Here is a 24,246-nt window from a genome sequence, read left to right as displayed (position 1 = left end):
GCAGTTGTGGCTTATGGTGGGGAGAATGGGGAACTCCATCCAGAATGCCAGTGTTGGGGGAGCAGATTCAGGATGCTAATTGAGGAATCTCTTCCATCTTGCAGCCACCCCTCTGCCCCCTGCCCCAGCAGCTGCCGTCAGTATTTACACAGTGGAAAAGAATACAACATGTTTATTGCTGTTGTTCAGAGATACTACAGTGGTTTGCCACTCCAGTGCAGTTTATAGTTGAGGAAACTGAGTCAAACAAAGTTGTGTGACTTGCCCAGGGTCACACAATTAGTAAGTGGCTGAAGCTGGATTTGAACTCAGGAAGGTGAGTCTTCCTGACTTTGGGTAATGCCTTAATACAACATGAGTTGGTGATAACTCAATGGAATTAAGTTGGTTTTTACTATAGGTGAGCTAAATTTGGGTGTGTGTCATTTAAGTCACTCTCCAGCTTCCTGTCTATGAGCACTCCAGCCCGCCTGTTTTCACTTGCCAGTTTGAAAGCTCAGAAGTAAAATTTGCCATCACTACTATTAAGGCAGATTGGCATCTTTTTTTTTTTTTTTTTTGTAGTGTCAGTAATGTGATTTTTTAAAAAGAGTAGTTTACTCAGTATCAGAATCCTCAAATCCCGGCTCTGTCACTCAGTAGCTGTTGTGATCTTGGGCAAATCACTGTCTCTCTCAGCCTTAGTTTCATCATCTGTAAAATGGTATAATAATGCTTATGTTTTCTGTGTTGCAAGGATGGAATGAGATGCTGTAGCGAAGGCATTTTATAAACTAACAAGTTCAGTCCAGAAACAAAGATGGGAACTCTTCTGTGACAATTTTCATTTGTTGATGGGGAAGGTTTCTTGGAGGAGATTGAGACTTTGTGTGAGCAAGTGATTATATATTTTTTTTGAAAGACATCAATAAAAATCAGCCTGATAGACTTTAAACTAAAGATGGCAGAGGAGCTCGAGTGCCACACATTAGGATTTGGAGTTCAAATACAGCTATAAGGCCACTGAATGCAAGTGGTACGCATATCACACTTCAGTAAAATCAACAAAAGGCACTAAAATCAGGCTGGCCGATGTTGTGGTTCTCATCATGGTCTGTGGATCACTAGGAATTTGGGAAGGGCCTCTTGTTATAAATTGGTAAGTAACCCTGGTTGACAGTCATCCCTGGACACTATATGCAACATTTGGCATAATCCCCTCGAGTTGAGATGAATATTTTTTGGTAGTTTTTGTTATCTTTTTTTCTCACATTGCCTGAATTTCCTCCTAGATTACTTGCTCATGCCCCTTCCAAATGATCCATTCTACATAACAATTTTGTGAAAAAGAATAAGAAGGGAAGAATAAACAAGAAAAATTGATGAACAAGTAGAAAAATCTTGGCAGTATATGCATTGCTTCTCCCCTGTGGACAGTTTGGGGTGGGTTGTCTTACATTTTTTCTTCATGGCCAAGCTGTGTTTAGTTTTCATAGTTTTCTGGTTCTTTCCATTTATGTTGCTGGAGTCATTGTGTGTATGGTTTACTTGTCTCTTGTGACTTTCTTCAGTTCATGTAATTCTTTACATGGTTCTTCATATTCATGGTGTTCATTTCTTACAGCTCAGTAACATTCCTTTAAATTGTGTGCCATAGTTTATTTAACCATTCTCCAGTCAATAGGTATGTACTTTGTTTCCAGTTTTTGCTTCCTAAATTTGCTGATATGAAAAGTTTTGGTAAATATGGAGCCTTTCATTTTGTCAGTTACCTCTTTGGGGGTTATATGCCTAGTAATGGAATCTCTGGGTTATTGGGTATTGGCATTTTACTTACTTTAATCGCATAATTCCAAATTGCTTTCTGGAATAATTGTATCCATTTACAGCTCCATCAACAATGCCTGTGTTTCCACAACTCCTCCAACGTAGATGCTTCCCATCTTTTGTCATCTCGAAGCAATTATATGTAATCATTTATTCTCCTCGACCATGATTCATCATTACATGTAATCAGAGTTGGAATGCCTTTCAGCAATATTCAATTTACGTTATTATTGTAGTTTTTATTGTATTGTATTGAAAATATTGTATATTTTCCTCTTGGTTCTGTTTACTTGACTTGTGTCAGTTCATGCAGACTTTCTAGTGCTCCTCAGAATTCTTCATATTCACCATTCTTTATGGAACATTAGTATCCACCATATGCACATACTGTAATTTGTTCCTTCCCCAATCAACGGGACACCTGCTTTTTCTCTAGGTTTCTGTTACCACAAGCTTACTGCTACTTTTAAAGGTGTCTTAAAAGGCTAGTTTGATTAATCTTTGAAGAAATTAATCCTTAATGTTGTCTCTTTTGTGTTTGTATGTGCAGGTTTCTCTCCATGCTAGAAGAAGAAGTCTATAGCCAGAGTTCGCCTATCTGGGATCCAGACTTTCTGGCTGCCTCTTCTCACACTGGTCAGCTAGGAATCCAAACAGGTAGTGCTCATTTAGCATGGAGTGGAGAACAGCCAAAAAAAGAATGGGGTTCGGTCACTCGTTACCATTAATTGTGCATTGATATGTGTCATTCTTCTGGAAAATTGAAGCCCAGAAGTGTTTTAAAAAAAAGAAAACCGAGCCCCTCATCCATCAATGAACAAATTGCAGATAAACCATGCAAGCATAGAAATTTTGGTTCTAAAGACTTGAATATATATCCAGCCTAAGCAATAAATCAAGGTCTTTGGTCAGATCATAAAAGAACCTCTCGTGAAGCACATAGGGCAGCTCTTGCTTGGATCAGTCACACAGGAACCAAGTACTCTCGTGGAGTCTTTTTCTCAAATTTTTCTTTCCAAACGACAAGCATTTCACCCCCTTCTTCCAACATCTTCTTCCACTGACCCCCAAAAGGGAAAAAAAACCCCTCTTAATAAAAATTCACAGTCAAGGAAACCAACTCCCGTATTGGCCAGGTTCATAAATGTATGATCACTTCAGCATATTCAGTCCAATCCTTCTCTGTCAGGAAGTGAGAAGCATTCTTCCTCCTTGGGTCCCTGGAATCATGGTGGATCTTTGAATCAGAGTTCTTAAGTCCTTCAAAGTTCCTTTTTGTTTTATTGTTCTCATCCAGCTAGCTGGTGCAGTAGAAAGAGTGGTAGACCTGGAGCTAGGAAGACCTGAGTTCAAATCTAGTCTTAGACACTGACCACCTGTGTGACCCTGCGCAAGTCAATTAACTGCCGTCTGCCTCAGTTTCCTTCTTAAGGATAATAATAGTACCTACTTCCCAGGGTGGTTGTGAGTATCAAATGAGATATACTTGTAAAGTGCTTTGCAGACCTATATAATGTACTATATAAACGATAGCTGTTACTGTCATAGACTCTTAATTCGTGGAGGTCACTTGTGGATGTAAGATGCCCAACTGTCCTGAATATTAGTAAAGTCATAGGTCTAGGGAACATGTTCTGCAGTCCTTGGATGTAATTAGTGGTTAGGCCACCTAGCCCCTTGTTCTGTGCTTGGCTTTTGGTATCATGCCTTCCAATGTTGGGGCCTGTTTCATGGTGTGTTTGAAAGAGAAATGGGAATGTATGCATTGCTACTGGCATGATTCGGGGTACGTCACTTAGCTAAGCTGGTCCTCAGTTTCCTCATTGGGACAGTGAGCAGTTGGCTTCGATGCCCTACCAGGCTTGAGCCTGGCAAAAGACTTGAGTCTTTTGAACCTTGGGATTATTTATTCCCTCAGTGATAGGCCTTGTGGCATTAGTTCTTGTTTGTTGTCCTGATTCTTATAATAAAGGAAAAACAAGAAAATTTCCACTAACTAGGATGGGGTATTTTTATTAATTGATGGTAATTAGAAAGCCCTTTTTTGTTCCACTTCCTTTGGATTGGATTCGTTAGAATTGCTTAGTGTTTCTAATGCTCATCAGCGCAAATTTTTTGCCTTAGAATGTGGAATGTGATTTAGTGTTTCTTTCTGACTTAGGATCTTGCCTCTTGCACAGAGTAGGTTTTTAATGTAAATAAGTGATTTTTGATGGATTAATTACTAGCAGTATTCCAGGGGCAGTTGGAGCCCAAGTTTTCAGACAATGGCACCATAGACCCAGGAATAGTTCTGGGGTTGGGCTGAGTATACACTGATTCTAGGTTATTCTGTGGAAGATTTTTAGTTAATTCACCCTTAGCCATGACTTATTTTCTTGTCGTTGGCTTCTTTTCCAAAACTTAAAGCCAAAAATATCCAATTAATTGAGGTATCCAGCTTACTGGTTAATTTGGATTTTACTGTCATTACAAATCAAGGGAAGAAATAATCGTATTTTATATTTTTATAATATGTTTAAGGTTGACCAAGCTCTGTATATACATTATATAAATTGAACATCACAGTGGCCCCATAGGATAGATTTTATTATCATCTCCCTTTTTCAGATGAGAAAGCTGAACCCTGGCAGGGAGTGGGGAATGAGGGGTGGGGGGTTTCCTGCACAGCTTGGTCAGAGTCACACAAGTGAGCAAGTGTCTGAGGTATGATTCAAACCCGGGTCTTCTCACTCCTAGTCCAGCTCTCTTCCCACTCCAGCACACTGTGCCTCACAAAAGAATGAAAGAGGAAACAGGATGGAATTTGTTTGTTTGTTTTTTTAAAGAGCTAAGTTAGAAATGGAATGCTGAGCCGAGCTCACAAAAAATGTGGCAAAGCCCACATTATTCCCTACGGACTTCAGGAATTCCACTTCTCAATATCCCAGCTGCTGTAGCATTCTAATTTTAATAACAAACCTTCCCCCCTATTTTGTAGCACCTATCACTGTGTGTTCAGGTAACTGTTCAAGAAAAGAATGGTCTACGTGGTATCGGGATGGAGCACTGGACCCAGAAGGTCTGATGTGTGTGTGTGGAAGGGTCAGTCCCCCCCCCTGCTGTTAACTCGGTGCTTGTCCCTTAGTGCATTAAACCTCCTGCAACCTAAATTCCCTTCTGTGTTAATGAGGGGATTGACCTGGAGGATCACCAGAGTCTCCTCCTTCCAACTATCATGTTAAAAGATAAAAATACTTTTGTCTTGAATTCTGACCCTGTAATTACTAGGTGAGTGCATAGCATTATGTAAGATCTCTCCAGAGTTTAAGGCTTGGTCTTGGTTATGCTTTTCTAGCTAGTAGCATAAATACTGCTTGGTCTGTATACCCACTGCAAAGTTCTGCTCAGATCATAATCTGGGGCAGGTCACATATTCTATACCTTCCCTGTCCCTGCTTCTTCGGGAGGAGATTGGGACCATCGGTATCCTCTTGTGAGTGACAGGATCTCAGAATCACAGGCTTAGAGCTGGAAGTTCCTTTCCTGGTCATCTGGTCTAAGTGGGGATGGGGGCATTTTAGAGTCCTCTTCTTCAGCTGGATTTTTAAAAAAAACCTGAACTTTGCAGAAGTTAAAACTCCATGATATTCTTTACTGCTGACTCAAGACTCTTAAAAGATGTGTTTATCCCCACTGCCAAATAAATAAAGTCGTATTTGTTTGGGAATAGACCCAGCTTTTATACTTTGGGGAAATTACTTTTTATGCAAGTTGAGGCCTTTAAAAAAAATTCAGCAAAGGGTCCCCGTAGAATTGAGGCAAAGTGCTTCATTTGGCTTGGTTCCTGTCCTCCCCCAAGAAGTAAATAGGAAGTGATGGAGAAGGCAGGAGGTAGACTCTTGTTCCAATATACCAAGGAATAAAATCTACTATTGCCCAAAATGTCCCAGTTTACCTCACATTCCTTTCAGTGAAACTTTTAGGAAAGCACTTTTGTTCATTTTGGATGTTTTTCTGTTAGTAAGCATTTAGTGAGCACTGACTGTGTACTTACTGTGCTAAGCACTGTTTTTCTGATCCCATGTGGCGTTGAGGTCAGAGGACCTAGGATGGAATCCTGGATCTGAGACCTATTGCTTTGCATGTGTGACCTCAGGCAAGTCATGGATAAACCTCTCTGAGCCTCATTTTCCACATCAATCAAATAAAAGGAGTTGGAACATTGTGTGAGCAGGGGTAACTTTCAGTTCTGAATCTCTGATTCTATGTCCCAACTCAACCTATTCTTTGATTAGCCGAAGTCCAGAACTGTATGGAACAACGTAGTCTTACCCCCAGCACTCCTGGTCCAAAGCCTTTTCTGACTTGGATCTTTCTTTTAATGGCATTCTCATTAAAACTGTTAAAAGCCCCGAGGACAGTGTTACAATTTAGAATCAAGAAGACCTGAGTTCAGATCCTGCTTCAGATACTCTTGGAAAGTCATTTAACCTCTCACAGACTTAGTTTCCTTGGGAATAATAGTGTTAGACCAGTGTTACAGAGCGGTTGTGAAGATTAACTCTGTGAAGGACTTTGAACACCTTAAGGTGCCACAGACATGCAGTTATTAATAGCATCGTGGTCATCATCACCCTTCATTGATCTAGGCCAGAAGATGAGGGCATAGCACAGTCACGGAGAATGAAGGACAAACAGCGATCTGTGAGTTGTAGTTAGCTCCCCCACTGGGGACCCGACTGGCTGGTTCCACTTAGGCAATGCGGCTCCCTCCCTCCCTCCCCCCCTCCTTTCCTTCCTTCCCTCCTCCCCTCCTTCCTTCCTGCCTCTCTTTGTCCCTCCTTCCCTCCCTCCCTTTCTCCCTCTTTCCATCTCTCCTGTCTCCCCTTCTCATCCTCCTTCCTCTGCCTCTGTCCACATAGGAAGTCATACCCCTGCTTTGGGTACTCTGCCCAAAGGAATATTAATTTTGACTGCTGAAACCTTGCGAAATATCTTGGGGTTTAGGGGCTAGATTTCTTTTTTTAAGGACCTTAAACCCGGATCATTCTGGCTCTCATTGATTGGCCAGAAATAGGTCCCAGCCCACGCCTTACTTGGTCATCATTTGGGCTCTGATGGCTCAGAGTGGGTGTAAGTAGCGCTTGTTTCTATTTAGGCCAGAAACCTTGAGGGTCTTCCCCTCCCAGATTGATTTTTTTTTAACTAGGCCAAAGAGGCCGTTCTTTGCCTCGTTTCTTACCCAGCCTTAATCACTGAATGGAAGCTACCTTACTCAAACTGAGACCTATTAAAGACCTAATGTCTCCCACTGCATCCAGGGCCATCTCTAGTCATCCTGATCTATATCTTACCACTGGATCCAGGTGGCTCCAGAGGAGAGTGGGGCTGGTGACAATCCACTTCACTTGCAAGTCACGACTTTGCCTTCCTGATGTCATAGACCTCTTTGAGAATGAAGGACAAACAATGAACGAAGGCCCTCCTAGTTCAACCCCTTATTATTTCCAGAGGACAAAATGGATGTCTAGGGAATTTAGGTGCCTTGCCCCAGGGACACAACTGGAGTAGGCATAGATTGCCAGCCATGACCACTCTTATTAATCTGAGTATTGAAGTGGTCGTGAATATCCCAGTCCCTTGACGAGCCTGGGAACAGTTACTTTTATAGAATTGAATACTTTGCATTTAAAGAAGTGCCAGCTCAAGGGGCTCTTCAGACGGCGGCGTTCTTAGGATGGAGTAGTAGATCTCTCGCTGTGGTTTGGGTTCATTTCATTTCCTCCTGTGGCTTTCCCCATCACTTGGATAATTGCCTGCTGCTTCAACTATTGACTCACTTGACTTGTCAGAGGAAAAATTCTGTGATGACTTCTCTTTGTGCTGTGTTCTAAGAATGAGTGTTTTCTACTCTCCCTACATGAGCTCAAGTGCCAAGAGATTCAGCCAGCAATGTCACACTGGCCGAGTCCCTTCACCTGCCCAGGACTCAGTTTCCCCATTTTTCAGATGGGTACCATAATATCATATCATATCTTCACGGGATGGTCGTAAGGCTCAAATAAGGAAGTATGTGTAAAAAAACCTTAAATACTTTAAAGGACAACACAAATGTCAGTTATTACTGTTACCTTGATGATTATTTAAAATACAGCTTTGATACTGGAGGGACATTTTACTGGCTTCAAAGATAATAAACAGTGCTATGCGCGTAGATACATATATGTAAACATATGTATGTGTGTTGCATATATACACATAAAATATGTGTATATGTATAAATATGGCATGTCCCTATATGTAAGTGTGTGTGCACACACGCATGAAAGGACAGCTAGGTGGCACAGTAGATAGAGCACCAACTCTGGAGTCAGGAAGCCGGAGTTCAGCCTCAGACACATGGCACTTACTAGCTGTGTGACCCTGGGCAAGTCACTTAAGCCCAGTTGCCTCCAAAGGAAAAGAAAGAAAAGAAGCCCATTGAGCTAGAGGGACTGCACCCTGCCTTGGGTTAGGAAATGCCTGTGAACATATTGACTTCAGTTGGTATCAGTGAACTCTCACTTGACCCTTTTCTTTTCTTCTTTTGCAGTCATCAACCCCCCTCCTGTGGCCAGGACTGTGTCCTACAATGGGAGTCCTTCCTCTCTGGAGCAGCCAATTGGAGGAAGCATGAGTCCTGCCTGCAAAGTCTCCTCTGGACTCGAAGGAAACCGAGGTAATCCAGGAGAGGGAGGGGGAGCTGATTGATTCCAGATTAGTGCTTTCCTATCACCTGGATGACCTATAGTCCTCTTTGGTCTTTAAAAAACCACTATCACAAATACAAATCATGATGTTTGGTGACTCAGTGACCACTGACAGAGCAACCCCAGGGTTGGAGGAAAATGGACCTTTTATTCATGGAGTTTTATAGTGGTAGAAATGAGAATGGGTCGACCATATATAGGGCACTGCAGTGGTGTCTGGGCTGGGAGTCAGAAGACTTAGGTTCCAATCCCAGCTTCGGTGTTTACCCCATATGAGACTATTTCAAGTCACTATGATTTCTTGGCCTTATCTCATCTCTAAAATGAAGGTGTTGGACTTATTTCCAAGGCACTCTCCAGATCTGAATCCTGGGATTCTTTTGACTTCTTGTTCAATTGTTAAGTTGTTGTCAGTTGTATCTGACTCTTCATGACACGATTTGAAATTTTCTTGGCAAAGACACTGGAGTGGTTTGCAATTTCCTTCTCCACCTCATTTTATAGATGAGGAAACTGAGGCAAACAGGGTTAAGTGACTTGCCCAGGATCATACTGCTAGTGTCTGAGGCCAGATTTGAGCTCAGGTCTTCCTGACTCCAAGTTCAGCACCAGAAGCAACTGCTCTGTCTGGAGCCCTGTTTGACAAATGAAGGAAGAATACGAAGATGAAGGTGCTGTCTCTGCTGCCCTTTAAGGATCTAGCAAGTCAAGTAGGGGGGACAAAATGCACATCAGCCTAACGTGAAGTAGAATTCAGTAAGTGCCTAAGAGACGTGGGAAGGGGTTCGGTGAGTTCAGAGGAAGGGGAGAGGATAGGGCCATTAGGAATGCCAGCTCTAGGGCTGGAGGGGCCATTGGAGCTGGGCCTTGAAGTAGGGCTAGGGTTTCAATAAATGGGGGTGGGAGGTGGAGAACATAGCAAGTATGAGGAAATAACACAAAAGAAGCCGCTTATACGGAAAAGTGAGAGCTGCGTTAGTGATGAATGGTGAGCAGCCTGGTTTGACTAGGCAGTGGGGGTTTTTTGCTTAGTTAGGAAAAGGAATGTCAAAAATCTAGCTGAAGCTGTTTGTTACTGATCAGCAGAATGAGGAACCCTTCTCCCTGGGGCACAGGAGGACTCAGACACTAGGGGATGAGCATGGGGGCAGGTGGAAGGAGACAGGAAGCTGGCAGTGGTAGCAGAAGATGCCAGAAGTTCTCTTCCTGTGGGCAGCCTTCAGCTCAGTATCCCAAACAGAGGCTGCCTTTTTGGTCCTTGCTTTCAGAAGCTTTAGTTTCTTAGTATGATCTTCATACTGAGAGGAAGACTCTTCTGTGGGCCTTTCCAGTCCTTCAGTCTGTCTCTCCAGGCTGATCTCCCCTCTCCCTCTCACACCATTTACTTTGGGGCCAAACTAGCTTCTCCCACTCTGTGCCTCCTGCTTGGAGTGCTTTTGTTCCTTATCTGTCTCTTGGGACTTCTGGCTCTAGGCTCAAGTACCACCCGGGACAAGAGGCCTTTTCTGATCCCTCCAGTTGCTAACACTTTGACCCTCACCCTCAGAAATCACACATTTTTAGCATTTTGTTCCCCTCCCCTGACAAATTGTAAGGTCTTTGAGGGCAGGGAGAGTTTCATTTTTGTCTTTGCATGCCCAGGGCCTAGTACAGTACCTGACATGTAGGCTGGGTTAAGTAGAATAAAGGCTTGATTTGTTAGACGTTAACATTGAAAGAAATGTTTTCAAGTGACAAGATGCTTTATTTCAGCATAACTTTTGAACTAAAGTAGAATCAGAATACTTGGGAATTCATCAAAGAAATCTTGGCAGACAAATGAATGCTGATTTCCTCTATTCTTGCCTCCCTGTCTTCTTCTCTTCCTCCTTATCCTGACTCTTCAGATCCCACGTTTTGATGGTGGCACCATCAGAATTTCTTTCACTGGAGTCTTCCATCCCCTTTCCCCAGCCTGGGACCTTATTTTCCTCATGGCCTTTTGCCTGGAAAGAGTGAATTGCTTCGTGTTTGCTCTTCTAAAGGCCTGGGTCTGTGTGGCAGGAAGGTTCTTCTGTCTGAGCCCAAACAGCCACAGGGGCGACTGAGGTTGGAGCTGGCCCTGCCCTCTTGGCAGGCCATCGCTTGACTCCTTGGCTGAGCTTTGCAAACTGCAGCTGGAGGAGGACTTCCTCTGCTTAACTGCTTCTGATATTGAGGGGCTTTTCCCTTTTAATGCTGGCCTGTTTTCTTTTTAATTAGGAAGTTAATCAGCAGCAAATCTAAAATATTTCAACATACAAAGAACAAAAAAGAGGATTGTCTACAATCCTTGGAATTTCCATTACAGTTATATGTATGTATATATGTATGTATGTATATATATTGAATTTTACAAGGTATTAACAAACTTGCCCTGCTGGTTTGTACTACCTTCTGAATACTTTTTTTTTAAAGTTTTATTAATCTTCTCCTTCCCCTCCTCCCTTTCCTCTTCCTCTTCCTCTCTTTCTCCTTCCTCTCCCCACTTCCTCCTTCTCCCTCTCTTTCTCCTTCCACTTCCTTCCCCCCTTCCCCTCCAAATACTTATTCATTTGTGTAGTTTTTAAAAATCAAATTAGTTTTTCCCAATTAACAAACAAAATTTTCCCTTCCTCCATTGGAGGAGAGGGGAGGAGAAACCCCTTGTAACAAATATGCGTGATCAAGCATATTTGTATGTCTTAGTCTACACCCTGAGTCCATCACCTCTCTTTCAGGAGCTGAGTGGTTCGTCTCATCAGTGATCCTCTTGAATTATGGCTGGTCAGTGCATTGACTGGCATTTCTAAGTTTTTCAAAGCTTTACAATATTGTTACCGCTGTTCTCCTCATTCTGCTCACTTTACTCTGTATCAGTTCATACACATTTTCATAGGTTTTTCTGAAGCCATCCCTTTCATTATTTCTTATGGTACAATAGGAATACAATACATTCTTGAACCATAATTTGTAAAGCCATTTCCTAACTGATGGGCACCCACTTGCCATTACATCAGATTGGCAAAGTTGACCAAAAAAGAAGGTGACTTATCTTAGCAGGGTTAATGAACTTTGGTAGAGCTGTGATTCAGTCCAGCCATTCTGGAAAGCACTTGGAACTCTGCCACAAAAGCTGCATACTCTTTAACCCAATCACACCAATACTAGGCCTACACTCCAAAGAGATCAATGAGGAACCATATACTCCTATGTATTTTGAAAATGTTTTATCGATGTGCTACCTGCCTCTAATTAACCCTTCTCCCCTCCAATTCCAAACAGAAAGACCCTCATGTGTCAAATTAGGAAACAGTTAAATAGTTAAGAAAGGGCTGAGCCAAGATGAAAAATGGCCCCTTGCGGGAAGGTCAGTGTGGAGCATGCCCCAGGGGTGGCGCAAGTAGGGGAGGGTGAGCCCCGTCCTTGTTCTAGATGCCAAACAAGAACTTTCCTACGTATAAACAACAAATAGAAACCTAATCCTCAGAGCTCCAAAACCTTGTCAATATAGGAGAGTCAGTGACTATCTACAACTCTAAGTGGTCTCTGTCTTGCGTTCCTTTTTTAAAAATAGATTTTGATTGAGCTGTTTTGTTTTTTCCATTTCCTAGGTTCCCTTGTATCCTTCCTCCTTTTTGTCCTTTTCCCAGAGAGACATCCTTTATTGTTTATTTTCTAACCTAGAATGAAAAGGAGAGAAGAGCGGGGAAACACTTCTCTTGTTGGAACTCATTTGTTAAAAGTTTTCCCAATTTAAAACACTCCGATGGATTTAATTTTGTTGTATTTTGCATTATATTTTCCATTTTGCCTCCTCTTTATAGTTGAATGTTTTATTTATTTTTATTAAGGATCAGAATAGTATAGTGGATGGGAGGTTGGATGTGGAATAAGGGAAATATGGATTCTGATGTTGCTTCTGATGCTAAGGGTAGCCCCGTAGTACGGTGGAAAAGACACTAGATTTGGCATCAGAGGATCTGGGTTCCAGTCTCATCTCTGACGCTGCTGATAGGACCTTGGATAAGTCACAGTTTCTTATTTGTAAAATGAGTAGGGAAGACGAGGCTATCCTTAAGGTTCCTTCCATCTGTGAATCCAGTCTGTGATCTTGTATTCCTGTTGTCACACCACATAACATCCCTGAGCTTCTTTCCACATCAGTAAACCGAGAAAATGATAGTACCTACCCAATAGGGTTATTGTATAAGGCTCAAGTGGGCTAACGCATGTGATACAGTTTGCAGACTTCAACAGGTTGTGTGAATGGATATACGCTGTAATCTTGTTATGTAATCTGTTGCTTTCTTGCTCCTTCAAGCTATTCTCTTCTGGGAATTTGGGTAGCAAGAGGTCAAAGTCAATAGAGTGCTGGACTTGGGGTCAGGAAGACCTAAGTTCAAATCCTGCCAAGGAAGCTTCTTTGATCTATGACCCTGGATAGGTCATTTGCCTTCTCTGGGCCTCAGTTTCCTCAACTGTAAAATGAAAGGGTTGGACTTTCTGACCCCTGAGGTTACTTCTGTCTCTAGATCTATGATCATGAGATCAAGAACATTTCCTTGTCCCATGGAAGGATAGACCTTGAGAGGGAGTGAAGTCCAAATTTATCGGTTCTGATACTTTTCTGGCTGGTCCTCCCAGTGTGGAGAGGAAGGGAAGGGAGATGAGGCAGGAAGCTGGTTGAGGAGGAAGTGGGAACTCTTGGGCAAAAAGGATATGAACAGTGTCTCTGCTTTTCAGTGAGTGAATTATCCTGGCCCTCTATTACTGAGGGTCACAGGAAATTACCTGAAGAGATTTCTGCAATCTGATCTGTGTTTAAAAAATGAGCTCTCTTACATTTTGGTGTTTATTCTTGTAGGAGAGAAGAGAAAAATGAATGACCTTCATTCCCTGGAGGAGACCAAGAGACCCAGAGTTGTAGGGGATATTCCCATTGAGTTGATCAATGAGGTCATGTCTACCATTACAGACCCTGCTGCAATGCTGGGACCGGAGGTGAGGATGATGAGTGAGTCAGGGAGCATGGGCAGGCCCCAGGGGCTCCCACCTCACCACACACTGAGCTAGACGAGGCTGACTGGGAGAAATTAATGTGCCACCGTGCTGGAGGCTGATTTCAGGCAGAAGAGTCATTTGGCCTGTCCCTCTCACAAATGGAAACTTCATTTGACACGATGAATATATAATCACAGCAAAATGGTGATGAATCTCCTTTTCAGGGACTCTGACAGTTACTGGAGATAAGGAAATACTTAGAGCAAAGACAGCTCTCAATTTATTTTACAAAAGAACTCTCTTTCTCCTCCTCTCTCCCTCCTCCTTTCTTCTTCTCTCCCCCTTTACCCCCTCCTTCTGTCTCTGTCTCCTGTCTGCCCCCTTACCTCCCTCTCCCTCCCTCCTTCCTCTCTCCCACTTTCCCCCCTCCTTCTATCTCTGTCTCTGTCTCCCTCTATCTGCCCCCTTATTTCCCTCTCCCTCCCTCCATTTCCCTCCCTTTCCCTCCCTCCCCCTTTCCCTTCTCTCTCTGTCTCTCTCTCTCTCCCTCCTTCCTTTCCCCTCTTCCCCAGCTTAGTTCACCAGCAAATCACTAAATATGTTAAATTTGTCATTTTCTCAGATAATCATTTAAAAAATGTGAGCGTGAGAAAGACTTGCCTCAGAACATTAAATTAATGAATGTGCAAAATGGTGTCTTGTCACAAGTCCATCCTTTGCACATTTCTCAGTCGGCGGTAGTACAGGGATTCTGAATATTACTGTGTTTTCCTTCAGAGTGAGGTGGAATGCTGTGGACCAAGCCCTGGGTGTGCACATCAGTGTGTAACACAGTTATACACACACATACACATCATGTATACAGAACTGATCATATTTTCTGTAACTCGCTCTCGGGTTAACTAAGTTCTGCAAAATGCTTTACATGTGTTATTTCATTGATCCCCACACATCCCTGTCAGGTGGCTGCTGTTAATATAACTAATTTATAGATGAGGAAACTGAGTCTCAGAGAGATTGTGTCACTTGCCAAGGCAAGGTAAGGCCACAAGCACTCATCAGGCGTACTTTCTATGTGCCAGACTCTTGGCTGAGCTCTTGGGTTACAGACACAGGCAAAAAGTAAGACGGTTTCTGCCCTCAAGGAGCCGTGGGGAGATGATAACATGTTGAAAAGTCGGCGGAGGAGGAAAGTGTCCACTGAGGGGAGATCAAAGAAGCAGCATCAGGAGGAGAATAGTGATTGGCCAGCCTGGGCCCCTCTCCAAAATGGAGGCCCCAGGAGGAGCTCACCTATGAGAAAAGGGAGCCGCCATGTGGCAGTGACGTTCTGAGCCCCAGGCACTAAGTCAGAAGCAGGGTCAGGAGGGCAATGTGTGACTAGAACATGTCAGATTGGAACCCAGGTCTTGAGATTCCCACTCCGGCCCAGTACCTCCTCCGCTGTGCTGGGACCACGGGTCTGATGGGGGTTATTTTTTCTCCACCAGTAAGATGGGGCCAGTTAGTTTTATGGCTCTGCCTCTTGGGAAGGCCGTCAGGTTGAAATGAGATAATGTGTCCAAAAAGCTTTGCCTAAAATTTAGCTACTACTGGTAGATTGGCCAGGAATCGTGTAAATATTGGAGGGAAGCAAATGAAATTAAACCCTATTGCCAGTCAGACAAAACTGAGTTCATTGAATATTTGTTAATTAGCCACAGTGTTCCTGGCAGTGCACAAGATAACACTAGATACACCCTGGGCATTGATGATTAGTCGTGTCTGACTCTTCGTGACCCCATTTAGAGTTTTCTTGACAAAGATACTGGAGTGGTTTGCCCTTTCCTTCTCTAGCTTGTTTTACAGAAGAGGAAACTGAGGCAAACAGGGTTAAGTGACTTGCCCAGGGTCACACAGCTAGTAAGTGCCTGAGGCTGGGCTTGCACTCAGGTCCTCCTGACTCCCAGATTGGCCAACTGGTGCCGTGGATGGAGCGCCAGGCTCTGTAAAATTAGCTGGAGAAGGCAATGGTAAACCCCCCTAGTATCTTTTCCAAACCCCAAATTGGGTCACAAAGAGTCGGACACAATGCAACAACAAGGAGAAGGGGCACAGACACAAGGCGGGCTCTCCTTTGTTTTGGCCGTTCTTATGGGGGGCACTGCTCGGCGGGTGCTTTCCTAGCTGCCCATTTGTACCATTGGTCTGGATCGCCAAGGATCTGAAAAGAAGATGAATAGGAGATCGTAGAGTCATAGGTCTAGAGCAGAAAATGATGCTCTGTGTCTTCCTATGCAGTCTTCTAATTTTACAGATGAGGAAACTAGGGCTCAGGAATGTTAGGTGGATTGCCCAAGGCACCACAACATTAGATACAAAGTTTGAACCCAGATCTCTGCCTCCAGAGCCTGTGCTTCTTCCACAATCCCATGCTGGATCCCACATTGTATGTAGTTTGTCCACGTTTGCAGAAAGCGCCCACTGCTTTTGAGCTCAGTGTTGTGGCAGCCCCCCTACCAGGCCCGTTCAGTGTTGCCAGGCTAGAAGATGTTTCTAGGAAGGAAACAGTGCTTCACAGAAGGAAAATTCCGGAGTAAGAAGATGAAAGCAGCGGTGGCTGTGACTGTAGGAGAAGTTGGGCTTCACGACCCCAAAGACCTGCGAAGATGGGCTCGTGCTAGCGCTTTCCATCTGGAGAGTCAGGATTGTACTTTCTAAGCATTATCTTTTTTTGACCCCCATTCAAAGCCCAGTGCGGCAGGTAGATCAGGTCATGTCACCCTTGTTTTATACATGAGGAAACAGTCAGGCAGTTCCCTGACTTATCCAGGGTTACCCAACTAGCTAGTAGCAGAGCTGTGACTAGAAAGGAAATCTCAAGAGTTTCGTGTTCATTCCTCTGCACCTTAAGGTATGGAATGATTCCCAGGCCATCCCTGTCATCTCTGTTGGGGGCCGCAGGAGAGCTGAGCCATGAGGAAAATGGTACCCCAATAAGATCATCTCCAAGTCACTCTCAAAACCTAAGTGTCTTTCTCTTGGGTAAAAGCTAATGAAGAAATACCAGCGTCTTTTAGTGGATTCCTCACTAGGAATCCAGCAGATCAAAGAAGAGAAGCTCGAATTCGTTAACATTTTTTTGTCATCTCTCTCCCCCTGCACTCTCTTTCCTTTTCTTCATTTCTCTTTCCTTCCTGCCCTTTGTCCCAGACCAACTTCCTCTCAGCACATTCAGCCCGGGACGAAGCAGCCAGGCTGGAAGAGCGCCGAGGAGTGATCGAATTCCATGTGGTCGGCAACTCTCTGAATCAGAAGCCCAACAAAAAGATCATGATGTGGCTGGTTGGCTTACAAAATGTCTTCTCTCATCAGCTCCCTAGAATGCCCAAAGAGTACATTACACGCCTAGTCTTTGACCCGTAAGTGCATGCGTGTGTGAGTACATGCGCGCTCGTGCGTGTGTGTGTGTGTGTATGCACATGTGCAGTGCATTTTCAGATCTGCTCATCTGCCATATCAGAGAGGTAGATTTAGGCTTCATGAAAGGAAAGACTTTGTCAATGATTCAAGTGAGCACAAAATGGTAGAGGTGGTTGCCTTGGGAGGTAGTGGGATTCCCTCTCATCGCATAGCTTCAAGCAAAGGATTGTCTAGGGCAGCGCTTCTTAAACTGTGGGTCGAGACCCTATATGGAGTTGCCAAAAATTTGGCAACAGTAAGAGGCTTCTGAACACACAACCAAAAATTAATTAAAAATCAAACGCATAGTGAATCCGAGGTGTTCCTGGCAGCACTTGCCCACGTTGCTTTGTACAGCTTCACTTCAGCCTTGGTTCTGAACACAAGGCTCATGCCCTCAGGCCGTGCAACCAGAAATACCATGAGTGGAAAAAGTTTAAGAAGCCCTGTTCTAGGATATTGTAGAGGGCATTCTTCAGGTATGGGTTGGAATAGGTCAGAGTTGGTTAACAGGGTGTCTGTTCACTTAAAAAAAAAGTTTTGGCAACTGAATTTCAGTATAATTGTTTTCCTTTGTAATCCAATGTATTGTATTTTATGCATTTAAAAATATTCGTGTAAGGATTCCACAGGCTTTACCAGTATGCCAAAGGGATTTGTGACACCCAAAATAGGTCAAGCCTTATATGACATGGACCTTGAGGTCCCTTTCAGCCCTGGATTCTATGAAGAGACTAGTAAGAGAGAGCCTTAGTCTTAAAATACTTTAGTGTCAATAATGAGAAATTCACATAATTCTGAAACTTGGTCCCATGTATGAAACTGACATACTTTCAGTCATCACCACTAGTCCTTAACTTGGGTGGTGGGATGGTGCTTTCTCCCTTTGTTCAGGCTAAGTTCTGCCCTCAGATATCTTCAGTACCTTAAAAATCTGTAGGTGGCCACAGGAATTTTGTTTTTAAACCTATGCAAATGTTCAAAATGGACCAAATTTCTCATTACTGATACTGAAATATCAGAAGACTGAGGCTTACTCTCACTAGTCCCTTTGATCTTCATAGACTCTCAGAGCTGAAAGGGACCTCAAAGTCAGCCTCTTCAAGAACTGACTTAGGGATGAATCACTCTGAAGTTAGCTAGGCCGTTCCTTTGGTTTCAGACCCGCAGTCCATTCTCTGGTGCATACTCAAAGCCTTTCCAGCTTGTTAGGACACGTTAGTGCCAGCTCTCTGTTGGCATAGTCTTTGAGAACCCAGGGTTAGCTTAGTGCCCTGATGAAGTAGCAGAGTAGGCCTTAATGTGGATCATAAGATAGTCTGGATATAATTGAGATCTGCAGACAGGGGCTTAGGAACATAAATTCTGTTGTAACTGCAAAATCTAGACATTCAGTATATTTCCCCTGTTTTCTTCTTGGTCAGTTAATAATAAACATCTCAATTATAGTCCTTTACAATATAATTAAAATTTGGACACAATCTGATTCTTTCAGTAAGCACAAGACCCTTGCTCTGATTAAAGATGGCCGTGTGATCGGTGGAATTTGTTTCCGGATGTTCCCCTCACAAGGATTCACAGAGATTGTCTTCTGTGCTGTAACCTCCAATGAGCAAGTCAAGGTAAGGGCCTCGCAAGGGCTTGTTTAGAACCAACACAACATGGGAGGATAAAAGCCACAGTGTGTGGGAACACCTCAGGGCCTCGTCCAATAGAGGACCCGAATTGAATTTGGGAGTCCCTGAAAGAAGTCGTGCATTGCTGCTGCCGTTTTATTTGTCACACAAGAAGTTAGTGTGGGTCAGCCTTCTACATCTAGAGACAGGAAATTTATCATGGCATCGGGCATGAGGTCTCGTCATTCTAGAAACTTCCTGCTGTGTCTTGGGATTGCAACTGGGATAAACCCTGCCCTTTCCCACTCTGCCCCACTGTGAATTGTTGTTATGAATACATTCCAGCAAACAGCAAATGAGGCTGTTAACTTTTGAAGCTCTCCGAAGAGGGCCAAGTAGATGAGCCCAAATGGATCCCAGAATGACTTCCTCGTCTTCCTATATCTTGACTTGGTGGTTTTGATGCTGACTTTCTTTTCAAATATCCTCGATAGAGGCAGTTTGTACATTTGTGTGTGTGTGTGTGAAGAGAACTCCAGGCAGACCTTTTCTAGAGTTCTTCCTGTTCTTAACTATGTTTTTAGTTGGTGTTCTAATCAGGAAGGGGCAGTGTGGTAGAGTGGATAAAGCCAAAGACCCGGGTTCGAATCCCTCCTCTGACTAGTTTTACTCGTGTGATCCTGGATGGGTCACTTAACTTGTGTGAGGCTCAGTAAAATGGAGACAGTACTAGCACCTACCTCAGAGTTGTTGTGAAGAGCGAATGAATAAAGATGTGTAAAGTGCTTTGCGAGGCTTGAAAGGCTGTGTGGATGCTCGTTATAATAAGAATTGTCATTAATAACCAAGATGAGGAACACAATGGTGAGTATTAAATCCTTCACTGAAGGCAGGAGGTACATAAGGAAGGAGCCCAAGGGAAATTATTCTTAGGAGATACAAAGAAAAGAATATTCTAAGTACATGTTTTCTGGGTCTTTCAGTTAGTTATTCAGCAGGCATCTGTCGGGCTCCTTCGGTGTGCCAGGAGCAGTGCTGAGCACCAGGAAGACAAATACAAAGAATAATCCAGTCCGACTTTGGTGAAGCTGACGTTTTAAAAACTGAGTGTGAGACAACCGTTACTTCATCCACTGTGGAAAATGCCTAAAGTGCCTGGAGCCCATAAACCAACCCAGGCTTATTAGGCTTCCCCTGGAAGGCCCAGGTCATTTCGGGCCTGCTGAATAAGCGATCCTCATTCACTCTGGACCTGTATTGTCCTTCTGCTCATGGCACTGGTGTGGGGTGTTCCTCCGGTCCAAATCTCTTGGCCCCTCGTAAGCATCGTTTTAATCCTTCCACTGTAGGGCTAGCCTCTTCATTCTACAAACATGCTCTGAAGGACACTTCCCTCTACGTGGCCCAAACCCTCAAACGCAAGAACTCTCCAATTTAGGATTAATTCCTTTAGGCAGCTCCCCAAAGTGATGCTCCATGGGATATCTCCTTTGTACGGCAAAATGTGTAGGTTCTGGGAACACATTGCCTAGGGAATTAAAATTTGCCCTTCTCTACACATCAGGAACCATGTCCTGGAACTCCCCTCTCAGGTCGATTAAAGGCTGTATCCTCCTCTGCCGTGTGGTTCTGATATAAAGAGCTTACATTCCCCGGGGAGGGGAAAACAATTGTAAAATATAGTGATTTGGGGATTATTGAAAGTTAAGCTCAGGGAGGCAGCTGGGTGGCACAATGGATAGAGCGCCGGCCCTGGAGTCAGGAGGACCTGAATTCAAATCCAGCCTCAGACACTTGCTAGCTGTGTGACCCTGGACCAATCACTTAACTCTGATTGCCTCACCAAAATGAGCAAACAAACAAATAAATAAAGTTAAGCTCAGTAAATGTTGAACTAGATATCCTATGAGCTTCTTTTTGGCCCCAACTCCTCCTGTCTATGATCCTTCCATATTTGAGCTTTTGCAATAAAACGGCACTGAGTTTCGTTTTAGAAGAGTCTTCCTGTGTGAGCTCAAAAAGGTCGCTTAACTTTGGAAACTGAAGAGATGCCCACCAAGTGATGGATGGCTGAACAGGTGATGAAATGGCATGTTAGTGGAGGCCTCTTGTGCCGTGAGGTGCGACAGGGGAGTTTCAGATTGAAGTGAGCAGAACAGTTCACACTAGAATGACAGCATTGTACAAATGCCACCCACCTTCTGACACAACATGCAGAAAGGTGCCCACATTTTTGGACGGAGCCAAGCTGAGAATCTGTTTTGTTTGACTGTATAATTTGTTATGAGAGTTTGGTGTTGATTTTTGTGTCCCAGTGGCAGGGGGTAGGTGGTAGTGGGCAGGAGAGAAAAGAACCGCTTGTCAGTTGAACAATTTCTAAAGTACTAAGCTTCCATGCCCACCAGTTCCCTATTTGGTCACGAGAGCTTTGGAATCCCTGGGTTCTAGCCCATAATCTATAATGCTATTTCAAATCACAAAAAGCCCCCAAACATTATTCGAAAAGAACAACAAAAAATTAAAAAATTCCTCTATCCACTTATGGCAGTGATCACACTCTTGAAATTTCTGTTTATTGTCTCCAGAGAATGCTATTAATAGATGCTAAAGAACCAGAGAATGTTCATTTTCCAGAGTAAAATGGGACAGGCTTTGATTGACAACATAGACTATCAAAGGGGGGAAACCAGCAATCATTTTTCCTTTATTGTTGTTGTTGTAAGTTTTTTGACGATCAAGCCCATATTTTTTCTCTCTCCTCCCTCCTCTCCCCTTGCCCCCTCCCTTCAAGCTCATCATTTTGGAGGTCGTTGTTCTATTTGGGGTGATCAGGGCCCTGATTTCACTCCATAGTGACCTCATTAGTTGCTTTTCAGGGAGATCTGACAATTTGTCTTTAGATGGTGCTGTTGCATGTTTTTAGTTAGTGCTTTAAGCCAAGTTGAGAAATTCTGTTGTAAATGTATAGTTTTTGCTGTTGGGATAACGGGATATTATCTGGACTGCTGCAGTGTTTTGGTTGTCTTGTTAGTCTCATAATAAGTAGAAGGAGTGAGAGGGTGTGGGGGAGTATTCTTGCCTTTAGAGGAGAAAATTTGTGGTATTTTAATTTTTTTCCCTTTTCAAAACTCAACGCCATTAACTCCCCTTTTGAAAGAATCTAATTGTGGTGGGCTTAGTTTAGGGATAGCAGAGAGAAACCACATGTGGTCAAGAGAGGTTTTGTGGTATCCTTGTCACTTGGATGACCCCAGCAGGGTTGCATCTTTTTTCTCAGAAGAATGCAACATCATACACATTTAGAGGAAGAAAACAAAGCAAATCGTTTGTTAATAAATAGATTCTTCAGTGCAAAAGTAAATTGGGGAAAAGTGCTTTTCCATCTTTTTTTCTTTAATCAATGCCTGACCTTTGCTGTTTTTCTAAAATGTGATGATCCAAGGAGTAGACCAGCTTCCTAGCTCATTTTTCCAAATGGTACCTAACTGAGTGGGCTGGGTTTCAGCGCGCTCCAACCTCCCATTTTCTTATTCCAGAAGTAGGTGAATTCTTAAATGGGAAAATCCAGTTTCCTCTAGGAATAGAGAAGACATAAATTTTACAATACTGGTACACACACAGATGCAGATTGAACTTAAAGCACTTGGATTCAGGTGGAACGAGGCATTTTTCTAAATATGAGTTAAAACTTAACTGATACTGCTGACAATCAGAGTGGCGTAGTGACTAGAATTCTGGCCTCAGAGACAGGGAAAGATTCTCTTGGAATCCTTTCCCTGATACTGGCTACCTTTGTGATCATGGGCAAATTATCCAATCTTTATGGGCCCTAGTTTCCACATCTGTAAAATGGGGATTATCATACCTGCAGAACCTCTGAGAGTCAAATGAGAAAACCTTAAAGCATTAAATAAATGTCAGTGGCTATTGTTATGGACCATTGATGGACGCTGTTATTTAAAGACCAGTCTAGCTTAGTGTGGAGAGGCCAGTCATCGAGAAGGCTGGCCGCTAATGGATGGATGTTTTTTTTTAAACCATAAAAACCCATGGAGTATTTCTTCTAAGGCTTGGAGGGGTTACAGTCTGTATTGGTGGATGAAGTGTGCACACTGGTGAAATCATAGGTTCTCGATGTGTTATTTTCATATGATATATGCGTTACTGCACACCCTCACTACAATATCTAAAGAATGTGTAATATCTTAACCTCTTTTCGTGATGAGGTATTCTGATGAGCATTGCAAACTCACCCTGATGACTGTCTTGCCCTTAGCGTGTCTTTAGCTAGTGTTTGACTGGAGTGAATGTGGTTGGTTTATGGAAGTGTTCTCAGAGGTGAGAGAGTGACCATCGGAGATGAGCAGTCTGAATGTCAAAAAGAAACATTTTGTACCAATCAAGTGACCCTCCTCAGAAGGGCACCCCGTGGATTTTCAGAGTGAAAGCCATACGAGGAATTCCCAGCCTGCCCTGGGGCGGAATGGCTCCTAATTTGAGCTTGCTTGGATTCCTTGGGATACAGAACAGGAAGGGAAGAAGGCTTTGCCTGTATTTACCAGGTCTTTAGGAAAGAGGTTCATGAGGAAAAGTGTTTCGCTAGTTTCGCCCACTGTTGTGCATATGATATTTATTGCCCTATTTAGATATCAGCCAATACCAATAGGCTCATTTATTCTCTTATGTGGATCAAGTTGGAGGCCATCTAGCATAAAGGATGTGGGCAGTGGTTAGAGCACTAGGCCTGAAGTCAGGAAGCCTCATCTTCCTGAGTTCAAATGTGGCTTCAGACACCTGTTACCTGTGTGACCTTCGGCAACTCACGTAACCCTGTTTGCCTCAGTTTCCCCATCTGTAAAATGAGCTGGAGATAGAAATGACGAACCACTCCAGTATCTTTGCGAAGAAAACCCCAAATGGGGTCACAAAGAGTCCGATACAACTGAAAAACAAATGAACAGCATGGAGGATAGACTACTGAACGGTTTCCTGTTCTATGGGTCCATGTTCTCACTCAGTCCCCTCAGTTCCTTGGTTTCTCCATCTTAAAATGGGTAGAAAGGGTTCTATTCCTTATCCACTTCAAAGCATGATATGAGGATAAGTGAGTTCATTCCTCATGGCTATATTTTCATCTCGTCAGAGAAATTGAATCATAAGTGAAATTCAGGGCATTTATTCATGTAATATTCTTGGTCATGGGTGTCCTTTTTTGCTTCTTTTTGGTAGAGCCTGAGATTGTTAGGGGCTTTCCCTTGAAAGACACTTTATCATTAAAATAAAATAAATCTTTTTTCCTCCTCTCACTTTAATGATATGTTTCAATATTCCATTCCTTAGGATATCTTACAGTGTGATTTGGCTAATGGGGGTTTTGCAGTCTGTACTTACTCAGGGAGGTCTAACTAGTTAAACATCATTCTACATAGAGAGACGTCTTTCCTGTTCTCTAGTAAGCTTTGCTTGTTGGATATATAGCGAATCTGTCTTTTGGTAGATGAGGAGAGCACTTTGTGTTTTCATCTAAAACTCTCCGATCCTTTTTGTGAGAAAAGAATTGTTTTTGGTAATGTAACTCCAAACTTTCTGCCAAAAGAATTCAGAATTATATACTTATTCATCAGAAAATCTTTGGGATTTTAGTAGAAACC

General features: G+C 43.1%; 1 protein-coding gene across 1 annotated transcript in view; it reads left to right on the top strand.

Annotated features, from left to right (window-relative positions):
* KAT2B (lysine acetyltransferase 2B) overlaps window positions 1–24,246 on the top strand; it is a 113,402-nt gene that overhangs the window by 74,202 nt on the left and 14,954 nt on the right. The window contains exons 7-11 of the mRNA XM_036760194.1: window positions 2,357–2,463; window positions 8,381–8,506; window positions 13,402–13,538; window positions 16,731–16,939; window positions 18,475–18,601. Coding sequence (XP_036616089.1) covers window positions 2,357–2,463; window positions 8,381–8,506; window positions 13,402–13,538; window positions 16,731–16,939; window positions 18,475–18,601 — 706 coding nt within the window. The remainder of the gene's footprint in view (window positions 1–2,356; window positions 2,464–8,380; window positions 8,507–13,401; window positions 13,539–16,730; window positions 16,940–18,474; window positions 18,602–24,246) is intronic.

This window comes from Trichosurus vulpecula, chromosome 5 (genome assembly GCF_011100635.1).
Source record: "Trichosurus vulpecula isolate mTriVul1 chromosome 5, mTriVul1.pri, whole genome shotgun sequence".
Taxonomy (NCBI): Eukaryota; Metazoa; Chordata; class Mammalia; order Diprotodontia; family Phalangeridae; genus Trichosurus; species Trichosurus vulpecula.
This window is presented reverse-complemented; position numbering and strand designations above follow the sequence as displayed.